This window comes from Oreochromis niloticus, linkage group LG7 (genome assembly GCF_001858045.2).
Source record: "Oreochromis niloticus isolate F11D_XX linkage group LG7, O_niloticus_UMD_NMBU, whole genome shotgun sequence".
In the NCBI taxonomy this organism is placed as follows: Eukaryota; Metazoa; Chordata; class Actinopteri; order Cichliformes; family Cichlidae; genus Oreochromis; species Oreochromis niloticus.
In genome coordinates this window covers 25418476-25445277 of record NC_031972.2, presented here as the reverse complement: position 1 = coordinate 25445277, position 26802 = coordinate 25418476, and the positions used below count along the sequence as shown (strand labels likewise).

Here is a 26802-nt window from a genome sequence, read left to right as displayed (position 1 = left end):
AGGCTAATTTTTGACTGAGACGTTTCTTTAATCATCAAATCAGATGAAAAGATAAGAGATGCCGTAGTCATTTTTCTTCAGCATCAGATACACTGCAAACACATACAACAACCAGCCACAAAATTAAAACTTCACATGGATGCAACCATCTGCCGCAACTGGAGGATGAGGGGAAGGAAAACAGAACAAGGAGAGTGCAGAAAGGCGGGACAGAATTGAACAGTTGGTGTACTAATGGTAAAACTACAAACAAGTACAAAAATGGCAATTGGATTGGTATTTATATGGTACTTTCCTGCTCTAATTGACCACTCAAAAGACTTAACACTACAAACCTTATTCACCCAGTCACACATGCATTCAGACAAGCACTTTTATCTAATATTCACACACACTACACAGATGCAATGCAGGGTTATTCTCCTGAACTACCACTCTGAAATGACTTAATACTAAAGTGCTGATTTGTTTGATTTTTTTCTGTGTAGCTAAGTATGTATGTATGTTCCAATGGTGGAAAACAAGTATGTTTTCTTTGCAAACTCCTTTGACAGCTAAGTATGTAGACTTTGAGAACATCCAATCATAGTAAATGATAGAGAACTGACAACATTTTATATAAGAAAATTCCAAATAGTCTAAATAATAAAAACTCTCATTTGTATATATATATATATATATATATATATATATATATATATATATATATATATATATATATATATACAGTACCTTTACTTGTATTTGTATACTTTTTCAGTGCTGACATTTTGGGGGAAATTTACTTTCCAGGATAAGGAGAAGAAAATGGATAGCCAGATGGAAAATTCAGAATGTGGGTCTGGAATATTTCTACATTGTGATACTACTACTTTTTTAGAAACTTAAAAAAAAAAAAACTGTATCAATATTCTAGTGTAAAAAGCTGAACCACTATTACTCCTAGTATAAATGATGAGTAAGAGTTCTAAAACAGCTATTTTAGAACTCATAAGGATAAAAAGAAATAATGGTGCCCAAAGAAGCCATTTTCTTGCAGTGTTGATTGGAAGCCAGTAGGTGTCACCATTTGATCAAACAAAAGGTGACCCTTCTTTTATACACAGTTTACAGCCTTAGCTCTCAGTGACCATTGTCTTCACCATCTTCAATCCCAGTCTAGTTTAGGTTTAGGTAGCTGGTGGTGCACGAGTACTCCACGGGTTTTAAAGGTTCAAGATTAGCTCTTGTCGGTCCACTTGTTCTCAGACTGTGCACAATCCAGGGCACTGTATTAGTGTTTTAATAGCCATGAAAATGCACAGGTCTTGTGTTTACGGAAAAATGAAGCGTATGATATGCACTTGTGTGACGCATCCCACATTGTTTTGCAGACAGATCCATTCTGATGGCAGCAGGAGGGAGAAAAGACAGATGGAGGGTGTGTGTGCACACGTGTGTGTGCATGTGTGTCCTTAACTGTGCATGCATGTGTTTGTGTGCTTTTGTCAATGTATGTCTATGTATAGCACAACACAGATGTTGCAGGAACACTGCTGTTGGTGGTTATTCCCCTCATGAAGAACGCAATAGTGGCATTAAGAAGGAAATAATCCTGAGGAAGAGGTCAGCTTTTTCCAGTCAAAACGTGTCTCAAAAAAGATAAAATTGAAAAATGACTACATCAGCTATGCTTGTAAACATAAAGGAACCAAACAAAAAAGAATATAATAGAATCAGACACAGTAGGATGCTCTGCAATCTGCTAAGGCAAAAAAAAATAAATAAATAAATAAAATTAAAAAATTAAAAATTATAATTTGCTTGTGTCTTTGTCTTCCCTTTCCATACAGTTCCATAGGCGTAACATGTTATGGATGTAATCTCTAAGCGGATTCTCCCTGCTTGGTATCATGGTACATGTTAATTTCTACTCTTTATGTTCCTTCTTGAAACAGACCCAAGATCTCCCAGACCTGAAAGCCAGTCGGCCAGCCAACCGTCATCAATTCACCCCTAATCTCTACCCCCACTCTTTCTATAGCTAATCCGTTGTGTTGGTCATTGTCATCTGATCGTGTGTGACCTTGGCTGCTCTATTTGCTGCTGCCTGGTAGCATAACGTTGACGACTGCTGTCCATCCGCAGCCAGATATTAGTGGAAGAAAGTGATGATTCCTATTTCTCATCTAACCTGAAAGGAGAACATGACTAAAAATTGGGTGGATATACTGTATGTTGAAGTTGGAACATGATAGCAGGTTACCAATCTTCTTTCATAGAATGAAATTGTAAGCTAATTTAGAATAATCCAATTTAGATATCTGATAATTACATATGTTTTAACTCAATCATATTTTGAGCAAAGCAATGAAATTGTTATTAAAACTGGTATGTAAACACTGGTATTGGATAATGAAAAAGAAAGAGAAGAGAAAGAGGAAGAAAAGAACTGCAGCATGAAAATTAGATTAGTCTTTTTTTTTTAACTTCAAATAGGCCCTTTCAAAAAAATCTTGCAAAAGATGCACATTTGAGCCATCAGTTGGTTTCCTTTAACATGTAAAGCAGAGAAAATGTGATTTGAAGTTTTAGGAATAATGCATGTGAAAAAAAAGATTCAGGTTTACTCAGTATTGAACTGAAGGCGTCATGGTCGCTGCTGTGACTGTTGTTTAAACAGAAGCCAGTAAAATCCGTCTTTGTACCACAGAAATGTGGCACACTATGCATAACAGCTGTACATGTACCTCAACACAGCTTAGCAAATGTGACATGACAAGCAGCGATGGTGTGATCATTACTGGATAACTCACTCTATAACCATGAAACTTATGGCCATAAAAATCCCACCCACACCTCTGAGCTCGCCCCGTGACTGTTTTCACTCATCTGGATACTTCTCATTGCAGCAGGGACAAAAGACTGCAATCATAATCATCATGTCTTCATTTTCTTTCAGAATGGCCACTGCAGCCTCCGCCATCAGAGTACTCCCTGATTTTCCCGCCTGTGTCCCCACCCACACCTCACACTCCCCTCACACCCTCCAGGCCCCTGGTCGATCTGTCTATCTGCCCCTGCACTGACTCCTCATTAACACATGAATAAAGACGAGGAAGGGCCTGCTAAGGCTTGGACGCCAACAGACGGCAGCAGATTTGCAATTCAAACCTCTGACCATCTCCTCTCCCACCCCCTCCTCATCCTTCACATTCTGTAACCTATGCTAGGGCTGGAACTGTCACCAGCATGACTGAGGATGCATGTGTGAAAGGTGCAGTGTAGTTCCATGCTTACGCATGCTTTAGTATTAATAGGCAGAGTGCAAATACATGTTGATGAGAGAGAACTAATACCTTCTAATTAAAATAAGGTAAAGTGCAAGGGAATATCAGCTTTTAAATGGGAACAATAGCATGGAGTAATATTTGCCTTACAAATGTAAAACATTTTAAAGGCAAGAGAATAACTCAAAACGTAGATAAAGAAATTGTTATTTAAAACACATTCTAATTTTCACAACTGCGAAACATTTAACTACAGATAAAAAACTTCAATTGTAAAAATATATTTAAAAATTAAAGTAAAAAACCAAAACAAGGTTTAATTCACACTTTCAAATATAAACCCCTAAACTGGACTCCCCTCCTTAAAATTTTTGTGACTATCTTGCACAGTGGCAGTGCTGTCATGCTGACTTATACGAGTATACACCTACCAATTTGCAGTAGCTGTTACAGTCCCAAGGTGATAGATAAAGATGCTCCAGGGAGTTACAAATCAAAAAGTGTGTGGCACAGTGGCATTACATGGGAAGGGTGCCTTCCTACTTCCCCTCCACCACTCCTCCCACTGCCACGCAGGATTCATGAGTTGGATCACACCCATATTTAAACTCAGCCTTCATTTACGTCCAAGGTAGACACCTGTAAGATATTTTAAGTCTGACTTGCAAGGTTGTGACTTGAGCTCTTTGACAAAATCTGTCCACAGACAGATACACATATGTAAACATCTACACAAGAACTCAAAACCGCTTCTTATCATTACATCAAATAAAAGTAACCGATTTAATTGTTCACAAACAAGCAAATTAATAAAACCAGTAACCTAGTAACTTTTAATGGAATTCAAATAAAGTTTTGTATAGTTTACTTACGGTCTGCATATGAATCCATATTTTAGTGGTTTGTTGAATAATAAATATGTTTGTTTCCAACGGAATTGTAGTAAATGTGCATAATAATAATAATAATAATAATAATGATAATAATAATAATAATAATGTATGATTTAAAAATAATTGGCCTACAGATTGACGGTTACGTGTCCTCGTGATTTGACAGAAACTGATAATAATTTGACGGTTCCAAATACGTCATTTCCGACTTCCCCTCCAATACTTCCTGCATGTGCCGACAATATGGCAGCGTCCATAGCGATTCATCTGGAGTTTGGGTAAGCGACTATCGAGTGTGTGTGTGTCTCTCTGAGTTACACAGACAGAGCCTCGCTGTTAGCTTAAGACGTTTATCGTGTGAACAAGGAGAAAACGCTCTCATATGAGGTTACACAGCTGCACAACTGAAAACTGCTATAGTGGAAAGTTCTGCCAGCCGACTGCCTCCTCCACTGCTAGATACTCGTTAACTCAGCACGGAGTCTTTCCCAATGTTGTGCCAAAAAGTGATTTCCGGTATTCCAAAAAACAAAACAAAAACAAAAAAAGACTGCTGGAATTTGAATTGTTATGGATGACTTTTTGGCCTATAATCTGTCAAAAAATATGTCAATATAACATATCGCTCATGAATGATATCAATTAATCATGAGCTTGAAAGAACGTTTCTATTACAAGGACGAAGCTGCAGTCAGTTTTTTTAACAGACTTCTATTTTATTTCTTTTTTTTTTTTTTATCCGGGTAGAAAGTCTCATTAACATTAAAATGTATTATTTTTTAAGAGGAATCTGGCCAAGAGGGCAGCAGACATCGCAATAAATATAACATCACAGTTCTATAAACATTAGTGACCAAAAAGGACTAGCGGTAGATTGATGTAGGTACAATAACACAGAGTCATAAACATACTTGCAAAACATTTCTTTGTTTTATATTTATTTTATATGTAACCCATTCATAAATCCTGTTCATTACAGTCTATTTAAGAAAAAGATATTAGGCATAAAAAATATATAGAAACATTGTAAAACACTTTTTGGCAGATGATGGTACTAGACTGGCACCCTCTGTAAGTAAGATTTATCTAGCATGCTGAATATAAGATAACCAGTAGAAGTACTTTCAGCGACTGCTGTGAACCTCAGACTTCGGCTAGAGTTGGAATTGCTTGAGAAAATAAGGAATTGAGACTAGCTGTACTAGCCTGATACAAGTGCAAACTGAAAGAAACCAGTATCAAATCTAAGCACACATAATGTGATTTTCTAAGATGTAAACAGATGACAAATTCCAGGAAAAACCTGAACTACAGTTTAGCAATCCAATGGCTTTGTTACACAGTGGCAGTTCCACTTACAGGATCCTTGCAAATAACTGTCAAATTCTGATTGCTTGTCTTCATCCACTGACAATACATTTGCAACCTGATGGCAGTATGTCTTTGGACTCTGGGAGGAAGCTGGAATACCCAGAGAGAACATGTGCACCCATGGTTAAAATATACAAACTTAAATAACATCTGAACCTAGCTTTCTGTGAGGCAATGGTGCTATCCATCTACCATCTGCTGTGCTCCCACAGAACATCTTCAGATAGTCCAAAGAGAGAATACTGCCATGAAGCTGTATTGCATCATTAGCCACAAAAAATGTAACAAAATACAATGCAATAAAAATTATCAACCTACAAAGGGGTTAATTCAAAGGCGATGTGAAAATCAAAGTGATTAAAAAAAACCTTAAAATGGTACTCAGTAGTTTGTATGGCTCCCACATGCTTGTGTGCATACCTGACAACGTTAGGGCATGCTCCTAATCAGATGATGATGAGACAATAGTGTCATAGGATATCTCCTCTCAGATCTGGACCAGGGCATCACTGAGCTCCTGGACATGGTGATGGAACACCTCAAGGTGTTCTGTTGGATTTAGGCCAGGCGAGCATGGGGGCTGGTCAGTGGTATCAATTCCTTCATCCTCAAAAAACTGCCTTCATACGCTCATCACATGAGGCCAGGCATTGTTGTGCACCAGCAGAAACTCGGAACCCACTGCATCAGTGTAGGGTCTGACACTGGGTCCAAAGGTTTTATGCTAATATCTAATGGCTGTCAGGCTTCCATTGCCTAGCCTGTAGAAGTCTTTGGGTCCTTCCATGGATATGCCTCCCCAGACCATCACTGACACACAAGTAAACTAGTCATGTTATACAGTGCTACAGGCAGCATAATATATTCCATGGTTTGTCTAGACCTTTTCATATCTGTCAGATGTGCACAGGGTGAACCCACTCTCATCTGTGAAGAGCACAGGGCCCAATATAGGGTGCCGGACCATCGGACTACCCTCATGAAGTCTGTCTCTGACTAAAGAAGCATAAACAGTCTCATCAGTGGCCTGGTGGAGGCCATGTTGCAGGGTACTGGCAGTCCTCTCTATGTTCCTCCTTGCACAAACGACCAGATATGTGTTAAAGACCTTGTATGGCCTTGTCCGGCTCTCCTAGAGTAACTGCCTGACTCCTGTAATCTCCTCCATGATCTTGGGACTGGGCTGAGAGGCCGAGCAAACATTCTGTCACTGGCATGTATTGATGTGCCAACCTGGAGGAGTTGGACTACCTGGGCAAACTCTGTAGGGTTCAGGTATCACCTCAACACTACCAGTAGTGACACTGACCCAAATGTAAAAGTAGTAAACAAACAGTCTGAAAAGATGAAGAGGTAAAAAATTTCAGTGGGCCCATCTGTAAATCCATTCCTGTTTTGCAGGTTATTTCATTGTTGCCCCTCTAGTGAACCTGTTGTTCATTTCATGAACACCAAAGCTGCGGAAACTGATTAGAAATTTTATTTTAGTAGGTAATTCAGACACGGGTCGATCAGTGTTTGGGGCCTAAGTTGGCAGCCTAACCTTTAAAGCAGAAAAACAAAGAAATTGTATAGATAATATACACAGCTCACAAGTAATGTTGTTTCATAGCACTGTGGAGGTTACATAAGATTTATGTCCTCTCCACTGAGGGGTGACGGTGTCACTGTGTCTGATTTTATTGGCTCTACAATCACTATCAATCTGCCAGAGACTGCAAAAAAATTACCCTACATATTAATTAAACTGCATTAGATGTAATCATCTATTTCTACACTAATTTGTTTTACCTTTTAAAATAAATGTTTTTTCCCCCCCAAGTCCTTTCTGTTCTACCTTTTCTAACTATGTTGTTACAATTATTTTAAATGCGATTGTAATTGTAGAAGTTATAAATGCCTAGCTTTGGTAGTTATTCGATGAAGTGCCACACACACATTCTTTATTTGCATATCTGCTCTTTCTTTGTATAGAGGAGGAGCAGAGCTGCTATTTAATGGTGTGAAGAAGCATCCCGTGACTCTTCCAAGCCAGTCAGAACCTTGTAAGTATCACTGGGCCCCTGTTTGTACATGTCAAAATTAGAGCCTAAAAGACTTCCACTGTTTGCATCAGTGTCCATTAAACCTTAAGGACCATACCATTGTTTCTGAGTTCTGACAAATCAAAGAAAGCTGCTAGTACCCAATATTTGTTCATGGTGGTACATTTATATATACAGCACAGCTTGACTGTTGAAGAAGAAACTGTACACTTATCAGTCTTTATGTTTTGATGCACAGAGAGGTCTGCAGGTCCTCTGTCTACCAGTGCACAGATGCACTGCCTTGGTTTGTTCACAGCAGGCAATTTGTAATCCTATGTATGTGTTAATGAGAACTTTTTAATGTGCAAAAATGTCTAATTTCTGCTTTGGAAATGATAGGCAGGGATTTAAAGCGATGATTATTTGATTATTTCTACATTGCAAGTTTTCTACGTCTGGCTCCAAACTGATTGGATTAATACAGGTCATTCAGTCTAGAAGAAAGGAAAACCTGCCTTCAGCTTGACTTTTTCCTTCCAAAATAATAAACTTAGGACCAGGGTCATTGAGGAAAATGAGTATATTAAAAATATGGCTGCTTAGAGGTTAAAATCAGTAGTAAATTTATTGAAAAAGTATGTGTGCCTGTCACAGAAACGGCGGACAAACCAGTGAAATATGTGTCTTTGGTATTTGTTTAAACAAAGGGTGTTCATCCATGGTCCTGACGTTACCACGACAACAAAAAGACAAAAGTTGACCAGAACAGGGAATGTCAGCTTCATGTGACCTTGCTGTGCCAGCTGACCCCTGTGTGTGTGTGTGTGTGTGTGTGTGTGTGTGTGTGTGTGTGTGTGTGTGTGTGTGTGTGTGTGTGTGTGTGAGAGAGAGAGAAAGAAAGAGGTGATGTTTTGCTTAATAGCATAGCTCTGGGTTTTAAAGACACAGGTGTACACACATTCTGACAGAACATTTCTCGGCTCTGTTCTCGTGATCTTAGGCGTAGCTTCGCTCAGTAGGTTTGCTGATCCTGGAAATGTTGCTACAAACCAGCAGACGTCTGAGTGTGTGCGTGAGAGTGTGTGTGGGTTCAGAGAGGGTGCAATTGGGACAGATATAATTGGTTCTGAATCCTTCGTATTTCTTTTTTGACCCCAGCCGGTGATTGATGACCCTCAACTGAAAAACCCCACCCCCTCTCTTTCTCTATCTAACCCTCTCTCACGCAACAACACCCCCATGGTCTAAGGACCACACCATTTTTGCCCGTCACATCAGCAAAAAGATGGATAGCTCATCCCACTCGCATGATTGTCGTAATTGCACAAAGGCAGAAAAGCAAAAAATAAAAAAAGACCGGCACAAAAGGAAAGAAAAAAGCAGCAATGGTTTTAAATCGACATCAAAATGGCGCCTTTTCTCTCCCCTCCCTCCGTGTCTGCTTTTCGCCCACGCAACGCCGCAATCCCAGGATGCATTACGAGCTTGTGACGCACTTTCTCTCTGCCTTGTCTGTTTGGTCCCTCATTTTCTTTTCCCCTCTACCTGGACTGTATAGCCTTAACCTCGAAGCTTCTCCGCAACCTCCATCTTTTCCTTTTTCCATCTCCCAACCTAATTTCTATACGTTGACTCTTAACTGTAAAGCACTGCATCCATATAAGTCTTTCTTTTGGGTTCAGGCTGGGGTTGATTTATATTTGTAGGCCTGTGTAACATTTTACAAGAAATCGATTGAAAAGGTAGTGCCTGATGTTTCCTCTTAAAAAAAACCCCCCAAAAACCCGAAACAACAAAAAAAGCTTAATTGATTAAAGTCTGAATTATCACTAATCTGTATAATGAGCTAAAGCAACCCTGCTTTATTTTCTATTGCAACTTTTAGTATGTTTTCTTGTTTGTTTAAAGACTGGAATATAAAAGAAGAGGCGAAAAATGTATATAAGTGATGGGGAAGAGTGCTTTTATGAGTGTATGTGTGTGTGAGAAAGAGAGAGATGCAGAAAGAGAGAGCCAAAGAAAAAAGTAAATGGCTGAGAGGATGAAAGCGTGAATAAGGGGTAATGGTGGAGAAAAATACTAATAGTCAAAGGCAGGCAGGAGTGCAAAGAAAGGAGTCACCACAAAGAAGGAGTTATGACTGCTGTAGTGATTAGTTCTGTTTTTAGCCCCACAAAGGTGCAGGTCAATATTCACTGCCTTGTACATTTTGTGTGTGTGTGTATGTGTGTGTGTGCGTGTTGCAAAGGGGGAGGTATTTCTTTTTTTATATGAAGTCCTGCAACCACAGAAAACTAGCTCTGTCATTACACTACTGAGTTGGCAGACAGCTCTACAATTAACCTGAACACTGTGCACACAGGCTTGAAACTGCACGTGCCTGACCTCACTCCCAAAGATCTTATGCATCACGTTTCATGCCTTTGCAAACCTCAGTGTTTTAATGTATTTATATATATTAGTGTTATTTTTTTATGTGTTACTTTAATCAATCCCTGTTGTTTGATCTTGATTTTATGAAAGAATAATTAAACCCTGAACTCTTTTTGTCATATAGTAACACATGAGCCCCATTGCAATGCCTGTCTCTGTGTAATCTCTTACCCTGGATCCTGCTAAATGCTAAATGAAAGTGTGGATCATAAATTCAGCAGAATAAGGCACTGAAAAAAGTAAAGCAAATCCAAATTTGCCTCCCTGTGATTGTTCAGTATTTTGCTTGCATTTTCGGAGTCTATTTAATGTAAAGCCTGCAGCCTTTGTGCCGTGTTATTATGAGTTTTAGCTCTGCCTTTGATCCGTCTGAACTCTCGGATCTCTGAGTGATTCGTTGTCTACCTGGTGCAGATTCTTCTCTTTACACCTGGCTTTGGAGGACTCAGTGTCATCCACTCGTCCTCATATGTGCTGCCGCACTCCTCCTCGCTTTAGAATATTTGTTCTTCCTCTGCACTGTTTATTTCTCTCCCTTTTTCCTTGTACATTTCCGTCCCCTCGTCTCCTCTGTTGGTTCGCTCCTGTGTAAACTGGTCAAGGAGGCCATTTCTGCTTAGTTGATAGGGCGTCTGTGTGTATCATATGGCTACCAGCGATTGCAGATTGGCTCTGAAGTGTTATCACGATTCGACAACCCTAATGTACGTCAAGTAGGCAGCTCTGATCTGACACACACAAACACGCAGACACATAACCAGAAAACACTCATAAGAAAAAAATCAATTTATGTGATTGCATGCGTGTTTTACTTCTGTTGCTGTTTTGTGTGCCCACGTTAGATCAGTACACCATATTTAAACGAACCCCAGCTAACACCCAGACACCTTGAATCTTAACGTTAAAGAGAGCCATAACTCTAATATATATTCATTGTTATTCATTTAGCAGGGATTTACTCTAAAACCTCTCGTTGGCGTTGGCTTTTGCGGCCGTCATTGGCTCAGCCTATTGTTGAGGGAAGGTCAATCTGATTGTTCAAGAGGTCAGACTCATAGAAAATTCAAGCAACGCTGATGTTCAAGCCCAGACATTGTATTTAATGTGTGACAGCAAAATTGTTACTCTGAAAATCTGGTTTTGCGTTTGACTTTGTTTGTTTAGTACTTACAAACCAAGTCACCATAATTACAAAGTTTCAGATAAATTGATATTGTTTTACATGATTTGAAAAAAATCTGTGTATTTACATTTTTCCTTACTATTTTATTATACAATGAAATAATACATTTCATTTAATACAATGAAATTTCAGGCTTTAGATTGTCCATTTTATCATTTATACACTAAAATCATTTCTTTTTTTTCTTTCTACCAAGGTGAAAAATGTTGCTCTTGGCCATTGACATCAACCTTCCCCCATTTTCGGTGTCCTCTCCTTCCCCCCAACATACACATACACTCATAAATATACATGCACCTACACAGACACACACACACATATACTTCCTGTCCCTTCTGGTGCCTCTGTCGCGTCACATCGACCAGGGGGCTGGAATCATGCACCTTGACCCTTAACCCTTGATCTATGACCCCTGTCGTCTGCCTGTGTGTGTGTGTCTGTGTCTGTGTGTATGCACATAAGACATAAATCTGTTTACACAGTCACACAGTGGGGACCTGCCTCTGTTTTGGGCACAAAAATAAGTCCTCAATATGTAAAGCATTGCATTTTAGTAAGCAGTCTCTCTTTAGATTAAGTAAATATTAGTTATGGTTAGGCTTAGGGTAATTCTCCAGGACATGAATGCAAGTCAGCGCAACGTCTTGTGAAGTCGTGCAAACGTGTGTGTGTGTGTGTGTGTGTGTGTGTTTTCTAGGGGACATGAAGCAGCTGCTGGTCTGGATCCAAAGGAACCTGCTGAAGGAACGACCTGAGCTATTCGTCCAAGGAGACTCTGTGTGAGTGCACTGGACACACCTGATCTAGATATGTAATTCATTACATTACACTGTCATTTGAAAAAACAACAACAAAACAAATAAACTTTCAAATATGATCAAAATAACTCTACGGGAGCATTTTTGCATTTTGTGGAACAGTGTGTAGGGGAGCTTTAAAAAAGAAAAGCATCTTTCCAGCAGCTAAAACTGCTGAAATGCTGAGGCGGGAGAGTCTAGCCTTCAGGTTGTAGGTTTCAGTAAGATGATTACCTGTGCACACACATCACACATGCTTGTGTATTTGTATGCACATGCGTGTTTGTGTGTGTGTGTGTGGATCGTGGGCTCACAGCAGCCTTATAGGATTGGCTGACTTTTACAGCTGCCTTTGTGCAGGACTATTTATAGCACCATCTAACCAGTGAATGGAGAAAAAGACGGGTTACCTATAAACCTTATAGATGAGATGTGTGTTTGTGTGTGCTTTATGCTTGCAGCACACATTGTTTTCTGAGCAAACCATCATTAAGGTGCTGCTTCATTATCTTTTAAAATGCTCCATGGATCCTGTGTGTGTGATATAGTTTACAAGCTTCTCTTTTATTCTTTTGTTCTTTGTCAACACAGCCTTGTTTTGGGTGTGCATGCATGCTTTTGCAAATGTGTATTTGTTCTCGCAGGTTCCTCTCATAGAGCATCTAAGAGGTGGATAAGGGACAGATGATCACAGGCATTGTGACTTAAAGTTATCTCTTCAGTAAAGAAAAAAAAACACATTAACATCTTTTATTAAAAGACAGTTGTCTGTAATCCTTCACAATTATGACAGTTGTTTTAAATTTATTTGTTGTTGTTATTTTGGGGGCCCTAATAATTTTCATTTACATTTTCTATTTTTTATATCCTCATTTTCTACCTTCTCTTATCACGTTCAGTATTTGAGGAATTATGACAGATAGTACTTGTAACAATAAGATCAATATGTAACAATATTAATTGCATAGTTGTAAATAAATCACTTCAGATACACTGTATATTACATTAGCAGCAATAAGAACAGCTGCAAAGTGGGGGGGTTGTGAGTCACCATGGCTGTAACATGGAAAACTCACACATATCTTCTAGTCATTTTATCATTTTAAGAGTTAAAAATAATAATGATAAAAAGCTGATTTGATTGCTTCCTGTCTCTGCATAAATTTTGGCGTTCAGCAGAATTCATCGCTTTTTAAATGTGTTGTCCGTGAATGATATTGGTAGTTTGTCAGCCTTTGTCAAAGAAATCCCCATGCCATGCACCAACACAAATCTGTAGTTGACAATAATTATTTATTTATTTTTAAAAAAAATATGTATGTATTTTAATAAACCTGTGTGTAAAACATCATAGTCGTTTTTAATAATTATTATTACAGATTGAAATTTGGGAGGAAAAACATAAAAATCCCATACGTTTCGACTTCTCCTTGAAAGATTTTCATCTTTGCACAATACTTTATTATATATTTTTTTAAATATTAAGATTTTTATCTCTTTTGGTTTTTATTTTAGGTTTTTTAGGTGTTTTATTTATTTATTTATTAATTTTTTGTAGTAAATTGATGAAATGTTTGTGTATAGCATGTGTGAAATGAGAGCGAGCTACCTGTTTGTACATTTTACACGCGTGTGCGCCTGTGGTTGAATCTGCGTTGCCTTTGGGAGATACGTCTGACTGAAAATGGTGTTGTGTTTTCCCACAGGAGGCCTGGGATCCTGGTACTTATCAATGATGCAGACTGGGAACTAATGGTGAGCACTGGGAAGCTATGTTTACTGTCAGAATTCGTGGTGTGTGTGTGTTTCCTAACAATATGTAAAATTGTTTCTCGTGAATTTCACTGCATTTAATTTCAAATTATTTGAGATGACATGCTTGCATCTTCAAAACTAAAAATGCAAAAAAAGAAGGGGATGTGGAAAGTTGACTTGTTTTTTTTGTTTGTTTGTTTTGTTTTCATTTTTTCAGTGTGTTAATGTTTCATATAATCAGGAAGAAGCTGCAGGGCAAGATTGTCCTTGGGGTCTCTTATCTGAACACATATTTACATGAACACACAGTCTGAACGCTACAGTTTAAATGAATTGATTCAATTACAAGACTCGGGATGGGATGTAAATGAAATGAAAAGTTTGTCATTGATTGGACCCCAGTGGGAACACAGGAGCGATTCACACATTTATTTTAATAAACAGCTTTTTCTTCAGCAACTTGTGCAGATTTTTTGATTATCAGTTATTTTGTGTGTTTTCTACACCTCAGGGGGAACTGGACTATCAACTACAAGACCAAGACAACGTTGTGTTTATTTCTACTCTTCATGGAGGATAAAAATTTTTTTTTAAAAAGAAGAAGACAAGGATTTTAAGTGTTTCCTAACAGTTCAGCCTTTTCACCACATCATCTCTTCTTACTCCCCCACCACCACATCCCAGCAACGCATCACCCTATTGGATGTAGCAGATGTGTCAACCTGCACAGCGACAACTGAGGGGATTGATGATGTTTTACAGGAATGAGGAGAAATTCTCATATAGAAAGATGGAAACTGTTAGGAACTGTTAGACGGGTGTAATGGGAAGCGATACAAATCCTGGTTGCACTGGCCATCTCCCAGGCACCAATGTCAGTATCTACACTTACTGGGTCTGCCTTCATCTCCATGCAGACACTCTTCCTGCATGTCTGTCCTGAAGGTTAAAAATTAGCTGCAGATCACCACCTTAGAAAAAAACACACGTTACTCCCTCTTCCATTTGTGTTTCAGAGCAATGTATTAACATTTAATAAATGGTTTATTACACACTGACTGTGCTTTAAGTGTTTTTAAATATGTAAACAATTAAAACCCACACAAAGATATTTAATATGCTTACATATTTGTTATGTTGCTGTCAATAATGTGTTCATATACAAACAGCCAGTTACATGTTTGTTTGTATTTGACAAATCTATTACTTAACATCCTAAAAACGTATTTGTATCCCCTTGAGAGCATTTTTTCATCTCATGTAAACCTTTTATGAAATGTTTTTCCTAAATGTGTTTTGGTTTATATGGCTTAAAAAAAGGTTCCATTTTTTCCGTTTTTTACATTTTTAATTTCATTGTCTTTAAAATTGTCCTTCGTTTTAATAAATACGTCTATTTGTACCACAGTTTCTGTCACGGCATTTTTTCTGCTACTGTTTTTTGTTTTTTTTTTTTGCGCTGTTTCAACATTCAGTTTATCAGGATTTTTTTTTTTTTTTTTTGGCTTGTTTTGGGGGGGTGTTTCTAAACCTAGACGCAAGAAAAATACTACCAAAAAACTACAGTAAAGGAATTTATATAAATTTATATAAATTTGTACACTGTCACAGCTGTCGTTTTAAATTTACAAATACCGCATCAATCGCTAGAAATTACCTTTTTTCCGTAGCGATCGACTACTCGTATCATAAATCTAGTCACCGTGTGTTTAGGCAATTACTATTGCACCTTTTTCTATCTATGTTATTTGTATAATTTAATTTTTGTTACAAATTCCAAAAGCACAATGTGTCTTACTACTTCTGCCAATTACAAAATCTCCCTCCTCCTGCTGAGTCCATTTTTTGGCTGCAAGGTGGTATCACGCACAGGGGCCGCCTATCCAAATGTTTAACACAGTGAGGGTTTTACATCACGCTTCGATAATCCCTGATGATAGCTTATACGTGATCGATTTAAGACCAGCTCATGTGTTCCCAGCGCATTTTTAGGCTGATTAGACGACACTTGGGAGAGATTTTACCTTCATATAACCAAACTCATGGAGAATATTCATAAGAAGGGGATGGGTGTGTGTGCGTGTAACATATATGTTTGTGTGTGTGTGGTGATGGTGGTGAAGGTGGTGGGTGGGGTGTGAACTACAGCACCACTGCGGGAGGTCGAGGTCTAGCCTCCGGGCTGCCCTCCCTTGAACGCCCGGGGCGACCTAAAACCTTTTCGCGGTTGTGGAGTCCGATTTGCAACGGGAAACTAGCCTATAATGGCCGGCAGAAAGGAAATGCTAATGAGGCTGTGAGGGGGTTAGAGAGGAGAAAACGTTGCACTGTGTCAGCTAGTGCTGGCCGAGGATGATGTACTCAGCATGTGTGTGTGTGTGTGTGTGCAAAGAGAGAGAGAGGTTTAATGTGAGGAGATAGCCAGAGTTTGTTGCTCAAATAAATCATTTGTCTTTAAATATTTAGGATATGTAAAGTTGTAGAGACAAATTCTGGTTATCTTTGGCTGGTTGATTAAATCTGGCTTGTAGCTACTTTGATATGTGGATTATGAGTGCATCCGGTGAAAAACACCTGAGGTTTGGACAGCTACCTGGGCCTACATTTCTGTATATAGGTAAGTGTGCACAGTGCCTAGCTCACTGTGGAGGATGCTGCTGCTGCACGGTGGGAGAGTCGACCTGGCTTCACAGCTCTGGTTATAACAGTGGAAATAAAAAGCTGAAGCTCACTCTCTTTCTCAGGTAAACACCTACTTAGTAAACAATGGCGAACAAACATAAAAGCCTTATTTACGCGATTGTTCCTTTTCATCAACCTGACAACATGATTAAAAAAAATTATATTTTGAAAAAAATATACGTATATTTGCCATCTTTTTCCTCTTGCTTTTCTTTTTTCTTTCGCTTTTTTGTAGCTTGTAAATATCAAGCTAATACTTTGTGGTTTTCTATGTAGTTTTATAGCATGTAAGTTGATATTGTGATGAAAGAAAAAGAAACAAAATTTGCTCTATTTTTCGATTACACCATAGACAGAAAGCGGGAATACACATTTCACTTAAGCCAATCAAAACTTACTTTATGGTCTTCGAAATTTAAAAAAATAAAATAAAATAAAAAGAAGGCATTACAGTCTATCGCCACTATTACATCGTTGTAATACTAAGTCGCTTACCACCACAACAGCAAAACACTCTAAGTCTATGGATTGCTAATAAAATAGGGTTTTTTTCTTTTCGCTTTTTTACATGACTAATTGTTACTGGTTTACTGTTAGAAGACATTACACCAGCCACTCTATTTTAAAATGATCATTTTTAGAGTGTTTTGTAAAATAGATAGTAATAAATTACAATAAAAACGCTCTCTCAATATGTCAAGCAGGAGAACATACTTGTCCTCTGTATGTCCCCTGCGTTGGACACAGAAGCGTTTATATAAGAGCAAACATGATGCACTAATCCCCTGGAATTAAGTGAGGTTAGCCTTTAATGTTCAACAATACTGTGTGTGTGTGTGTGAGAGAGAGAGAGAGGGAGTGAGTGAAAGACAGGCAAACAAAAGAGATGGAGAGAAAGAGGGAAAAAATGCCCATATTTTGAAATTAAATTATGAGCAATTTTCAATGATTTTTGAAAAATGTAGAATTAAACAGTTTCTAAGTTGTATTGCTCGAAAATGTTAAAGTTATAAATTCATTTTTTAAAATATTTATTAAATTAAAAAACCTATGGATAGTTTAGTAAAATAATCAAATTATTTTTGAAGTGGGTATAGTTTTATTCTTTATGAACAAAGCAATAACGTCGAAGCATCCAATGGGCCAAGAAGTGCCCCACGTGATTTATGAATGACGCTGTTTGGCTCCAGATATTTGACACCATCAAGCCCTGCTTTTCTTTGTTTTCTATATATATTTTTTATATAATACTACTACACCTTGACATAAATAAACAACATAGAATCTTGTCGTGGAAGCATTAGATACTTGAGTTTAGTCTGCTGAGCCCTACTTAGAGATAATGTGCTGTAGATATGTTTTCAGTTTATAAATAAATTGTTAGGAATTGTTTAAGATGCTATTTTCCATTACGTGTAGTTTATATAGTAAACGAAAACGTTAAACCTTAAAGCCTGTCTATTAAGCCCGTTCACTGCTTAATGTAGCCGATGGTTTGTTAGCAATGGCTCGTCTCATCCACAGCGTGCATGCTGCATACAGGCCTCACTCTCTGAGCTCTCAACTTACTGCTTTCTCCTATTTGCCAAAGACAGTCAATACATTGATGCTTCCAGTCGATATTTGCCATTTAAAACAAACAGTCTTGATTAGATCTTCGACAAAGTGTAAATACCAATCGGGCCAACCACAGAACACAGCCGGAAAAACACATTACATGAGGCAGAATGCGGTTTCCTCCACTTTATTATCCCAGTCTCGCGACTTTTTCTACATATCATGCAGAAATGTGGTTTGCCCCTTACCTGAAACGAGACAGATACAAAACAAAACGAGATTTAAGGCATTTCTACTGGTTTCTTTGTGGGGTTTGGGGTGGGTTTTTTTTCTAAAGGCCCACGATCTCGGATGTGGCGCTTGGCCAAAGACAGCAGTGACGAATGTGAGTCTGCAGCAACAGATGTCCATACACAATTCTTGGGGTTGAATATGAGTTTACTCAAGAATTGCGTTTGGACAATCAGCCGCTAAAGACTCTATATATCCTCTGCCAGAATGAAAAGACGAAATTAAGCATTTGATTATTTGACTCACAAATGTGCACGGGCAGTTATTGTATAGGTCCATGGGTGCACCTGCTACGCCTGCCTATTTGGCCTTTGACAGTATTAGCTGCCTCTGACACCGAAAAAACCCCTGCTTTTTTCCCTCCCCCTCGTTTCTCTACAAGATAGGGAGTTGCACTACTGTGCATTATTTTTGACATGCTCACTGCTCAGCACTGCCTCTCGGATTCCTCTTTTCCTGTAAAGAAAAAAAAAGCTGCTACACATTTCAAGCACTGAGTTGTTTCACGAAACCTCAATATATATGTATATATATATATATATATATATATATATATATATATATATATAAATATATATATGTGTGTGTGTGTGTGTGTGTTGCCATAACAGAAAAGCTGTATTACAACTTCATTTGCCTTTCCTTTAAAATCAATGAACACTCACAGAAACTCAACCTTTCTACTGATTAGTACTTTATAAAAAGCCCATCCCTTTACTGTTTAACCATTGATGCGGTCACAATCACTTTCCTCTCCCCTACTTTCTTTTACAGCTGCTGTCTTCACTCCATGTGTTAACACTGGTTGCTAGTTGTAAAGTTTGTCTACCCACATCTCTAGGCCCTTAAGATGGCTGAATGGACAATGCAGTTTTAAATAAAAAGGTATGTCCTTTGATTTCCTCCAGGAGTCTTACTTTTACACTGTCTCAAAAGAGTTTATATAATAAGACGAGCCGTTTAGGCTTTATTTCATCTTAAAGTCCGACGTGAGAACGCCGGGAAAACGCCATTTCTGCACCTGTGTAATGTCATCGATTTAGGGAAGGACTCCTCAGTTGCTGGTGCCTCAAGATGCACAATGGCTTTCCACGGATGTTAAATTACAAAAAGAAAAAAATCCGCCTTCCATTTGAAAAAAAAAATAGAGGTACATCGAGAGGTTCTTTCTTCTGCTGTTTATAGCTGGTGACAAAACCGAAAAAATTTAAAAGGAGACCCCCTTAGTTCCCGTTGGTGCGTCCTTGGTTCAGTTCCCACGACGCGCGTTCTCTCGGATCTCGCTGCTCCTTTCCAAATGCCCCCCAGCGAGCAGCGTCGGATACTGACAAAAAGCAGCTACGGGGCAGGAGATGTGCGGGCTTCGTACACTCCGGACAGACGGTCCTGTCTTCCTGCCTTCCTTCCACCCGTCCTTTACGGGTCTCCCGGACTGACTGACTGGTTGACTGACTGGTTGACTGGATGCATGTGTCTCTGCCCTCCTGGCTTTTCCTTTAAGCCGCTGCAACAATAAACGCTGTGGCCGCGACGCAAGGCGGAGAGAGGAGTGGAGAAGGTCCTCGCTTGGTACTGAATTTGAATAACACCACGGGGTGATAAATGTCCATTGTACTGCTTAAGTAATGAATCTCCGCTGTCCTCTATGTCACACACACACACACGCTCGCGCACTCACACGCACACACGCCAGCAGCTGCGATGAGGGACCAGCAGCCCCTCTTAAAGACACAACAGCCCTATTTTCTACCCAAAAAGAGATTACAATCCCGACACTGTTTACTCTCTGACCGCACTGCATGACGTTTAGTGTTTCTCTTGTGCCCCCTCTCTTGTGTGAGCAAACTAGTGCAACGCTGTAACCAGGCACTTGGACATAAAGCGGTGCCTTCAGCGCCATGTGCAGCCATTCTGCCCCAGAAAAGAGCTGCTTACTGTAGGCCTGTAAGGAGAGTGTTGTCCGAAGTGACAGAAAATGAGTGGATTATATGATGCTCGCGTGACAAGCGATTGATGGGGTAACACTGGGCATGTTGTCTTGTGCTTTAAGTTTTAATTAAAAAAAATAATAAAAATCTGTAGCACAGTTAACAAGCAAGCAAGAGAACCAAACTGCAGTGGTTTCCCTGCGTAACCGACGCAATATACACTGTACTCTAAATTCCTTATATGTGCTTCCGCAGCTGTTTTATAAACCCAGGGGTTAAATAGTACTGCCCTCAATTACGGATACTGGTACCAAACGTGGTAGGATCATATTTGAAAGGTAATAAAGGAAGAGAGAGAAATTATAGAGGATCTTTGAGCGATTCCTGCTTGCAACACTTAAAAAAAGGCTCCTCAAACAAGCAGGCTTTTATTTTCATGTGCACAAGTTCTTGTTTTGTTTTCGTATAACGTTCCCGTTTGTGGCAACAGTTCAGGTGGCTGGAAGTCTTGTATGTGTGTGCCCCCCTCTTGCTTGAAATGAGAATCTGAATCATGCCCATCTTGTTGTCGTGCATATCAGCACTTTTTAACGCTGCGTTTGCGCTGCAGCTTTTTGACGCTTGCAAACGCTCTCTCGCTCTCTCTCTCTCTCTCTCTCGCTCCCTCTCTCATTCTAATAAATCATCCTGACTGATCCCGCCCCAGGCGCAGGGGGTCCTCCTCTTTAAAGCTCAATCCGTTTTTTCCCCTTTTCATCCCTCTGAAGAAGCCGAGTTAACCTCTGCTGATCCACACAGCCAGAGCCCCTCTCAGCTCCAGCCCGCCTCTCATTCATTCAGCCAGTCACTCATTCATTGCTCTTTTTTTTGAGTGGTGAAAAGCAAAACCCTCCATCTCAACTCCGCTCTCTCTCACTCTCCCACTCTCTGTCTTTTCATGACTTGAGCTGGGAAGAAGTCAAGAGGGTCCACTTTCACTCTCACCTTGACATCCTTCACTTGTGTTACTCAGGGTTATGGATTTTTTTTAAAAAAAAAGAAGAGAGACTGCTTGGTTATATTAAACATATACTGCATCACAGAGACATCTGCGACACAGTTTCTTTTGGTCTGAAACTTTCTGTTGTTGCAGCTCTGCAAACCTTTTAGAATGTGCATAAGACATGCATAAGACTACTTTTCTAACTGTTATTTACCATTTTTAGGTGATTTGATCAAAATAAAGGGTAGGTAGCATTTCGCCAAAAAAAAAAGTAAAAACACCATCAGCCAACATCAGCTGTTGAATTAAAGCCTTTTAGCTCAGAAGCTTTCATGTTGGCTGTTGGTCTTGGTGGTGTATAGTAGGGGTGTGTGTGTGTGTACACAGAAACAGTAGGGGACTGGTGCGCTCCATGCAGGGGCCACTGTGCTTCCCTCCATTCACAAATCAATGTTTAACCCGCTGGCTAAAAGGCCTGGCAGGGGACAGGGAGGCCCAATCAGCGAGGTGGGCTATGAAACCATCCCGTCGAGAGCTGGAGATGAGAGGGAGGACAAAGGCGACAGGGGAATCCTTAAAATAAACCTCCTCTGGTGAAGGCATCTCCTCCTTGCTGCCAGCTACAGAGGTAGGAGAGTAAAGAGGTTAGAAAGAGAGGCAACACTGTTGCAGGGAATGTCACTGAAATTTATAGTGGACTAGCTGCTCAGGCAAGCCAGGACGTGGAGTCAAACGGACAAAGAGGTAAATTGGAAGGAGAGTTTTTAAAAAAAGACTCAAAGGACAAACAAAAATTCTCAGGCCATAAATCTTCCTGCTGGTGCACTGTATTGTGTAAGATGATCTTGTTTATGGCAGCTTATAATATCTAGTGGAGAAAGTGATAGTGCTTTGCAAGTGATACGGCCAGACAAGAAGCATGCAGTTGTACTTTCATTTAAAACCAACTATGCACCACACAGTCTCCCATGATCATAAGCACATTTGTTTATCACATGTCATTGAGTACATGTCTTCAGCTTATTATAGCCACTGAAAATTATGGGATCTTGTTCTTTGCAGTTGGGCAGCCAAACAATTAAGAGTGCAAATAACTAAAAGATACATTTGTTTGAGGTTTTTTTTTTCTGAGAAAAGTTGACTCATCAGAGATCTGAGGTTCAATTTGTAAGAGTAGTAAAATGTTGGATCGTGAAATGAATAAATCTTAAAGAAATTACCAAGTGGTGCAAAGGCTGAAATGAAAAGATTAAGAGAAAATTCTCCTGTATATGCAAAACTGAGTGCATCCTTCGACTCTGGTCTCAGACAAATACACTTGCTTAACCCTCTTACTTCTTCACTGCCACCATCACAGCCACGCACACACACACACACACACACACACACACACACACACACACACACACACACACACACACACACATACTCCTTCCCCCTCAGCATGCCGCTGCCTAAACATCCCCCAGAATTCTTTGACAGTGGCTGCTCTGTTGCTTGGCAACGGGGAGACGGACAGCGTCATCCAGGGAGTAACAGAGACGATGAGAAGCAAGGAAGTCTGCACTATTCTCACCGAGACTGTAAAGATCATGGGGGCAACAGGGTGATCAAAAATATCCAATAATTAGTTTTTTTTATGTCAAATTTTGAACGACTAAAAGAAAAATGACTCAGTTGCGCAGTTGGACCAATTTCTCTGAGTTTTACAAGTCATGAAAAATTTGCATTAAATATATTTTAGATTTTAACCTTTATTTAACCAGGCAAAAATGAACATATCCTTTGTGAGGATATAAGCTGAAATGAATGGAGAACACAACCAGCAGACTAAAACAACAGAATAAGACAATGAAGAAGGGATTAATAAAAACAGCTGCATGATATTAACAAAAAAACTCAGATAATGAAGTTTTAAGATCTTCATGAATGAATGTCTCAGTCTGAGGATGTTTCATTGCTTCTGGAAAGTGTGTTGTAGGCTACCTCAAACCAGGTTATCAAGGTTAGTGCACAGGGGTAATAATCTAAGGTTGATTATGTACTGGACTTCCTTTATTTAAACAGAGAAGAGATGTGAGCTAGTTTGAGATCTTCGTTTGTAGAGGCTTGTAAACATGTCACATGATGCTGCTGCCTCTTCTTGAGTTTAAGGAAGTCCATCCAGCCTTAGTAATTAAGCACCATGTAAAGGTTATAACTGCTGGAGGGATGTTGGAGCAGATGGCAATACAGAGTATCCCCATCCATCCATCCATTGTCTTCTGTGTTGGGGAAGCTGTCTTCGCGCAAAAGGTTGAATACACCTGGACAGGCTGCCAATCTATTGAAGGTTTATTTAGTATATTCAAATAAAAAAAAATCATTTAAGAGAAACTTGCCATTTGTTTTGACATCGTCCTGCTTCGAGGGAAATCTTCACATTAGTGCAATAAAAAGGAGAATGTTGACTGAAAATCCAAACACCACTCACTGAACACTCACAGAAACTCAACCTTTCTACTGATTAGTACTTTATAAAACGCCCATCCCTTTACTGTTTAACCACTGATGCGGTCACAATCACTTAAAATAACATAACATAAAATGTTGTTTTATTTAAGAAAAAACACCGGGTCTACTCATTATTCCTGTTACTGCCAAGATCTTCAGATGAAATTACATTTAAGTATAATTTCTTAAAAAATGAATAAAATCAAAATCCTTGATGTTTCATTGTTGACTTAATTCAGTTTAAAATGTCTATTTCACTTTAAACCAAACTGGCTCAGTGTCAGTGTAACTGCTATCATCTTCTGTAAAATAAATCAACTTGACAGGTATCTTAATCGATTATATTAAAACGACCAATAAAAAATAAATGACATCAAAATAATTGATTGCTTTTTTTAATATTAATTAGAACAGATGTGACCATGTGTCAGTGACCTCTTTAATCGCATTACCTCCAGCATTCTGAGCATTCGGTCTGAGCCTGAGGTTGTTTGTGCTGACTTGGTGGTGTCGCATGAAGACTGGACTTCAGGTATTCTAGTCTTTTTCTACTGAAGCAATTCTGTTTAAGTGCTTTAGTCAAACAGCAATATTGGCCACCTGGGAAAACACACACACACACACACACACACACACACACACACACACACACACACACACATACCTGCTGTTTGGCCCAGTAGTCAGTTTATCTGCACTGTTGCCACCTCCAGAGAATCCCCTCTTCATGTTGCCAGCTATAATCAGATAATCACATCTGTAAGACTGAGTTTTGTGAAGTTAAAAATGAAATGAAATGCAGGTTTGTAAATGATTCCAGACGCGCTTGTTTCAACAAAACGAGTACCTTTAAAACTCTTGGGGAAAACATGGATCCAAGGTCTAGAATAACAACATTGCAATTAAAATGCTGAACATGAGTTTAAGATTTTATTTCCATGGTGCGTTTCCTAACAGTAAATTTAACGATTCCTAAAAATCCATCTGATATGCATCTTTAAAACTGAGCTACTTCCATGTAAAACTTAACTCAGTTAGCAAACATGTGCTGGCTAACAAACATACTTGATTACTTAAAACTGCAATATAGGTTTCACTTCATGAAAATTTACTTTGGAAAGATGAGTTTTGATTGCGCAATCACTCAGACTACAACCTAACAAATAACTTAAACAGGTGTTTTGTGCTAAAGATGAAAACAAAATACTGAAAACAACAATTTAAAAACAGCACCATATTATTTTAAACCAAACCCAATTATGTTTAAAATGACAATATTCTGGAGATTAAACAATAATGATAACTGTTGTTGTGGCTGTTTTATTGGACTTGGTAGTCTGTGCAAAGAAAAAAAAAGCGGATGCTCAGTTGGATATGATTTCAAATGAACCGCACAGCTCCTTAAACTGTGCAACCATGACACTCCTGAGACACATGCAGGAGGACATGCGAGGTGGGGAGCAGACAGAGCGAGGCTGCCGTAGCTGCTGAGTAAGAGGGTCTGTGCCATGACTGAGCCCCTGAGTGACAGGTATTGACCTGCCCAGCCAAAAGACGTCTCTGTGGGAACACTATTGATTATTGCCACAGCAATAAAGGTCCCGGAAGCTTGTGAGAATGTCACGACTCTGTGCTGCCCACCAGTTTTGGTCCCAACACACAAAAACAGAAACTCTTACACTTTGTCACATCCAAACTTACAGCCACTCATTCGCTCACGCTGACAAGAAATTCCTGGCCAAGCAAAGAAAAGATTAAAGATAGAATAGAGGCTGTGTGACCAGTTAAGACATGTGCATTCTGTATAGATATGAGAGTTATTAGTATATTGCAACCTGCACAAATAGAGCTAAAGCTATGGGTATTGATGACTAACATTTCAGGTGATATATACATGTTTTTTTTGTATGCATGCATGCACAGTCCTGGTGTCGCTGCAGCTTTCTTTTGCAGTCTCTCCTGCAATCTGGTCAAAACAATGACGATTTTCTTTTTGTCATTCTCTCGCTTTCCTTGTCCGTCTGTCCCAGATTCACACACTCCCACACACAAACGCCACCTCCACCCTTGACCCTGCAGTGAAAAGTTAGTGCACCCGAGGTTGAACTCTCCCAGATCAGCTGCAGCCACAAGCGCTGAGAAAATGAGCCTGACATACGTGTATGCGTGCACATGAGAGTGCGCGTGTTTGTGTGTGAGCGTGGCAACACTTGGAGTGTCATGAATAGGAGAGATTTGACCCTCAACCCTTGTGACCTGTCCACACAAACAACCCCTTTGCCCCAAGTCTGCCATTGTCAGCCTTGACTGCCTTCGTTTATTCACAGAGCCCGCCAAAAGAGCCAAAATTCATTATATACCACTTTGCTTATTATTTTCCACCCACACTAATGCATCTCCCCATTCTTTATTTTTTCCCTCCACTGCCCTTTCCATCGTTTCCATTCTCTTTTGTCTGTTCCCATTGGTCTCCTTTTCGCACAGCCTCTGTCCTGTCCATCTTACATACAAGTGAATTTTCACTTGTATGCTGAGCACTCTGAGCATCAGTTTTTAAAACATTCGCCTCCTTATACTCACTAGCCCCATGGGAGCAAGCAAATCTTTTCACGTTTATTTTCTACTGTTATTCTAGACGAAAAATACAATTGAAGATCTAACTGTGTATATGTGCTTATTTCCCCCCGTACGTGTGTGTTTTAATCCTTTGTTTTAATCTGCTGTCACACCACACCTACACCCTGAAGTCAATGCATCTGTCTGCCCCTGCATCTTCTACTTGGCTATTGGCCATGAATTTTCTATTGCCCACATACTGGCACTCAATACATTCAAGATGACCTTTGACTCTTTAATATACTGAGGAACACCCAGGCTACTGTACATCTTCTCTTGTCAACAGGCCACTCGAAGCTATAGGACTGCAATAAATAAAAGCCACAGTACAAAATGGAAAATGATGTTATAAGCTGTGTTTAAAATTTGGAAGGTCCCCTTTGATTAAAACCACAAACTTCCCAACTTTCTCTGTCAAAGCTCTAGAGTAAAGATTTACAATGAATATTAGGTTGAACATTTCCCTTAAAAACATTTACACTTGTTTTCATTTTTGTTGTTTTTGTTTTTTGTACATCAAGCCTT

At 39.3% G+C, this 26802-nt stretch overlaps 1 protein-coding gene across 1 annotated transcript; it reads left to right on the top strand.

Moving 5' to 3' along the window:
- Positions 1-4369: 4369 nt before the first annotated feature.
- urm1 (ubiquitin related modifier 1) lies at positions 4370-15135 on the top strand. Its single transcript, XM_003444355.5, has 5 exons — positions 4370-4440; positions 7508-7578; positions 11874-11955; positions 13680-13728; positions 14240-15135. The coding sequence occupies exons 1-5, from the start codon at positions 4406-4408 to the stop codon at positions 14306-14308; spliced, it is 306 nt and encodes a 101-aa protein (XP_003444403.1). The 5' UTR covers positions 4370-4405; the 3' UTR covers positions 14309-15135.
- Positions 15136-26802: the final 11667 nt, after the last annotated feature.

Excerpts from the sequence above, each read along its gene's own strand:
- urm1 (XM_003444355.5), top strand. The coding sequence starts at position 4,406 with ATGGCAGCGTCCATAGCGATTCATCTGGAGTTTGG. Across the intron at positions 11,956-13,679 it reads TTCGTCCAAGGAGACTCTGT|GAGGCCTGGGATCCTGGTAC; the intron begins GTGAGTGCACTG and ends GTTTTCCCACAG. Across the intron at positions 13,729-14,239 it reads ATGCAGACTGGGAACTAATG|GGGGAACTGGACTATCAACT; the intron begins GTGAGCACTGGG and ends TCTACACCTCAG.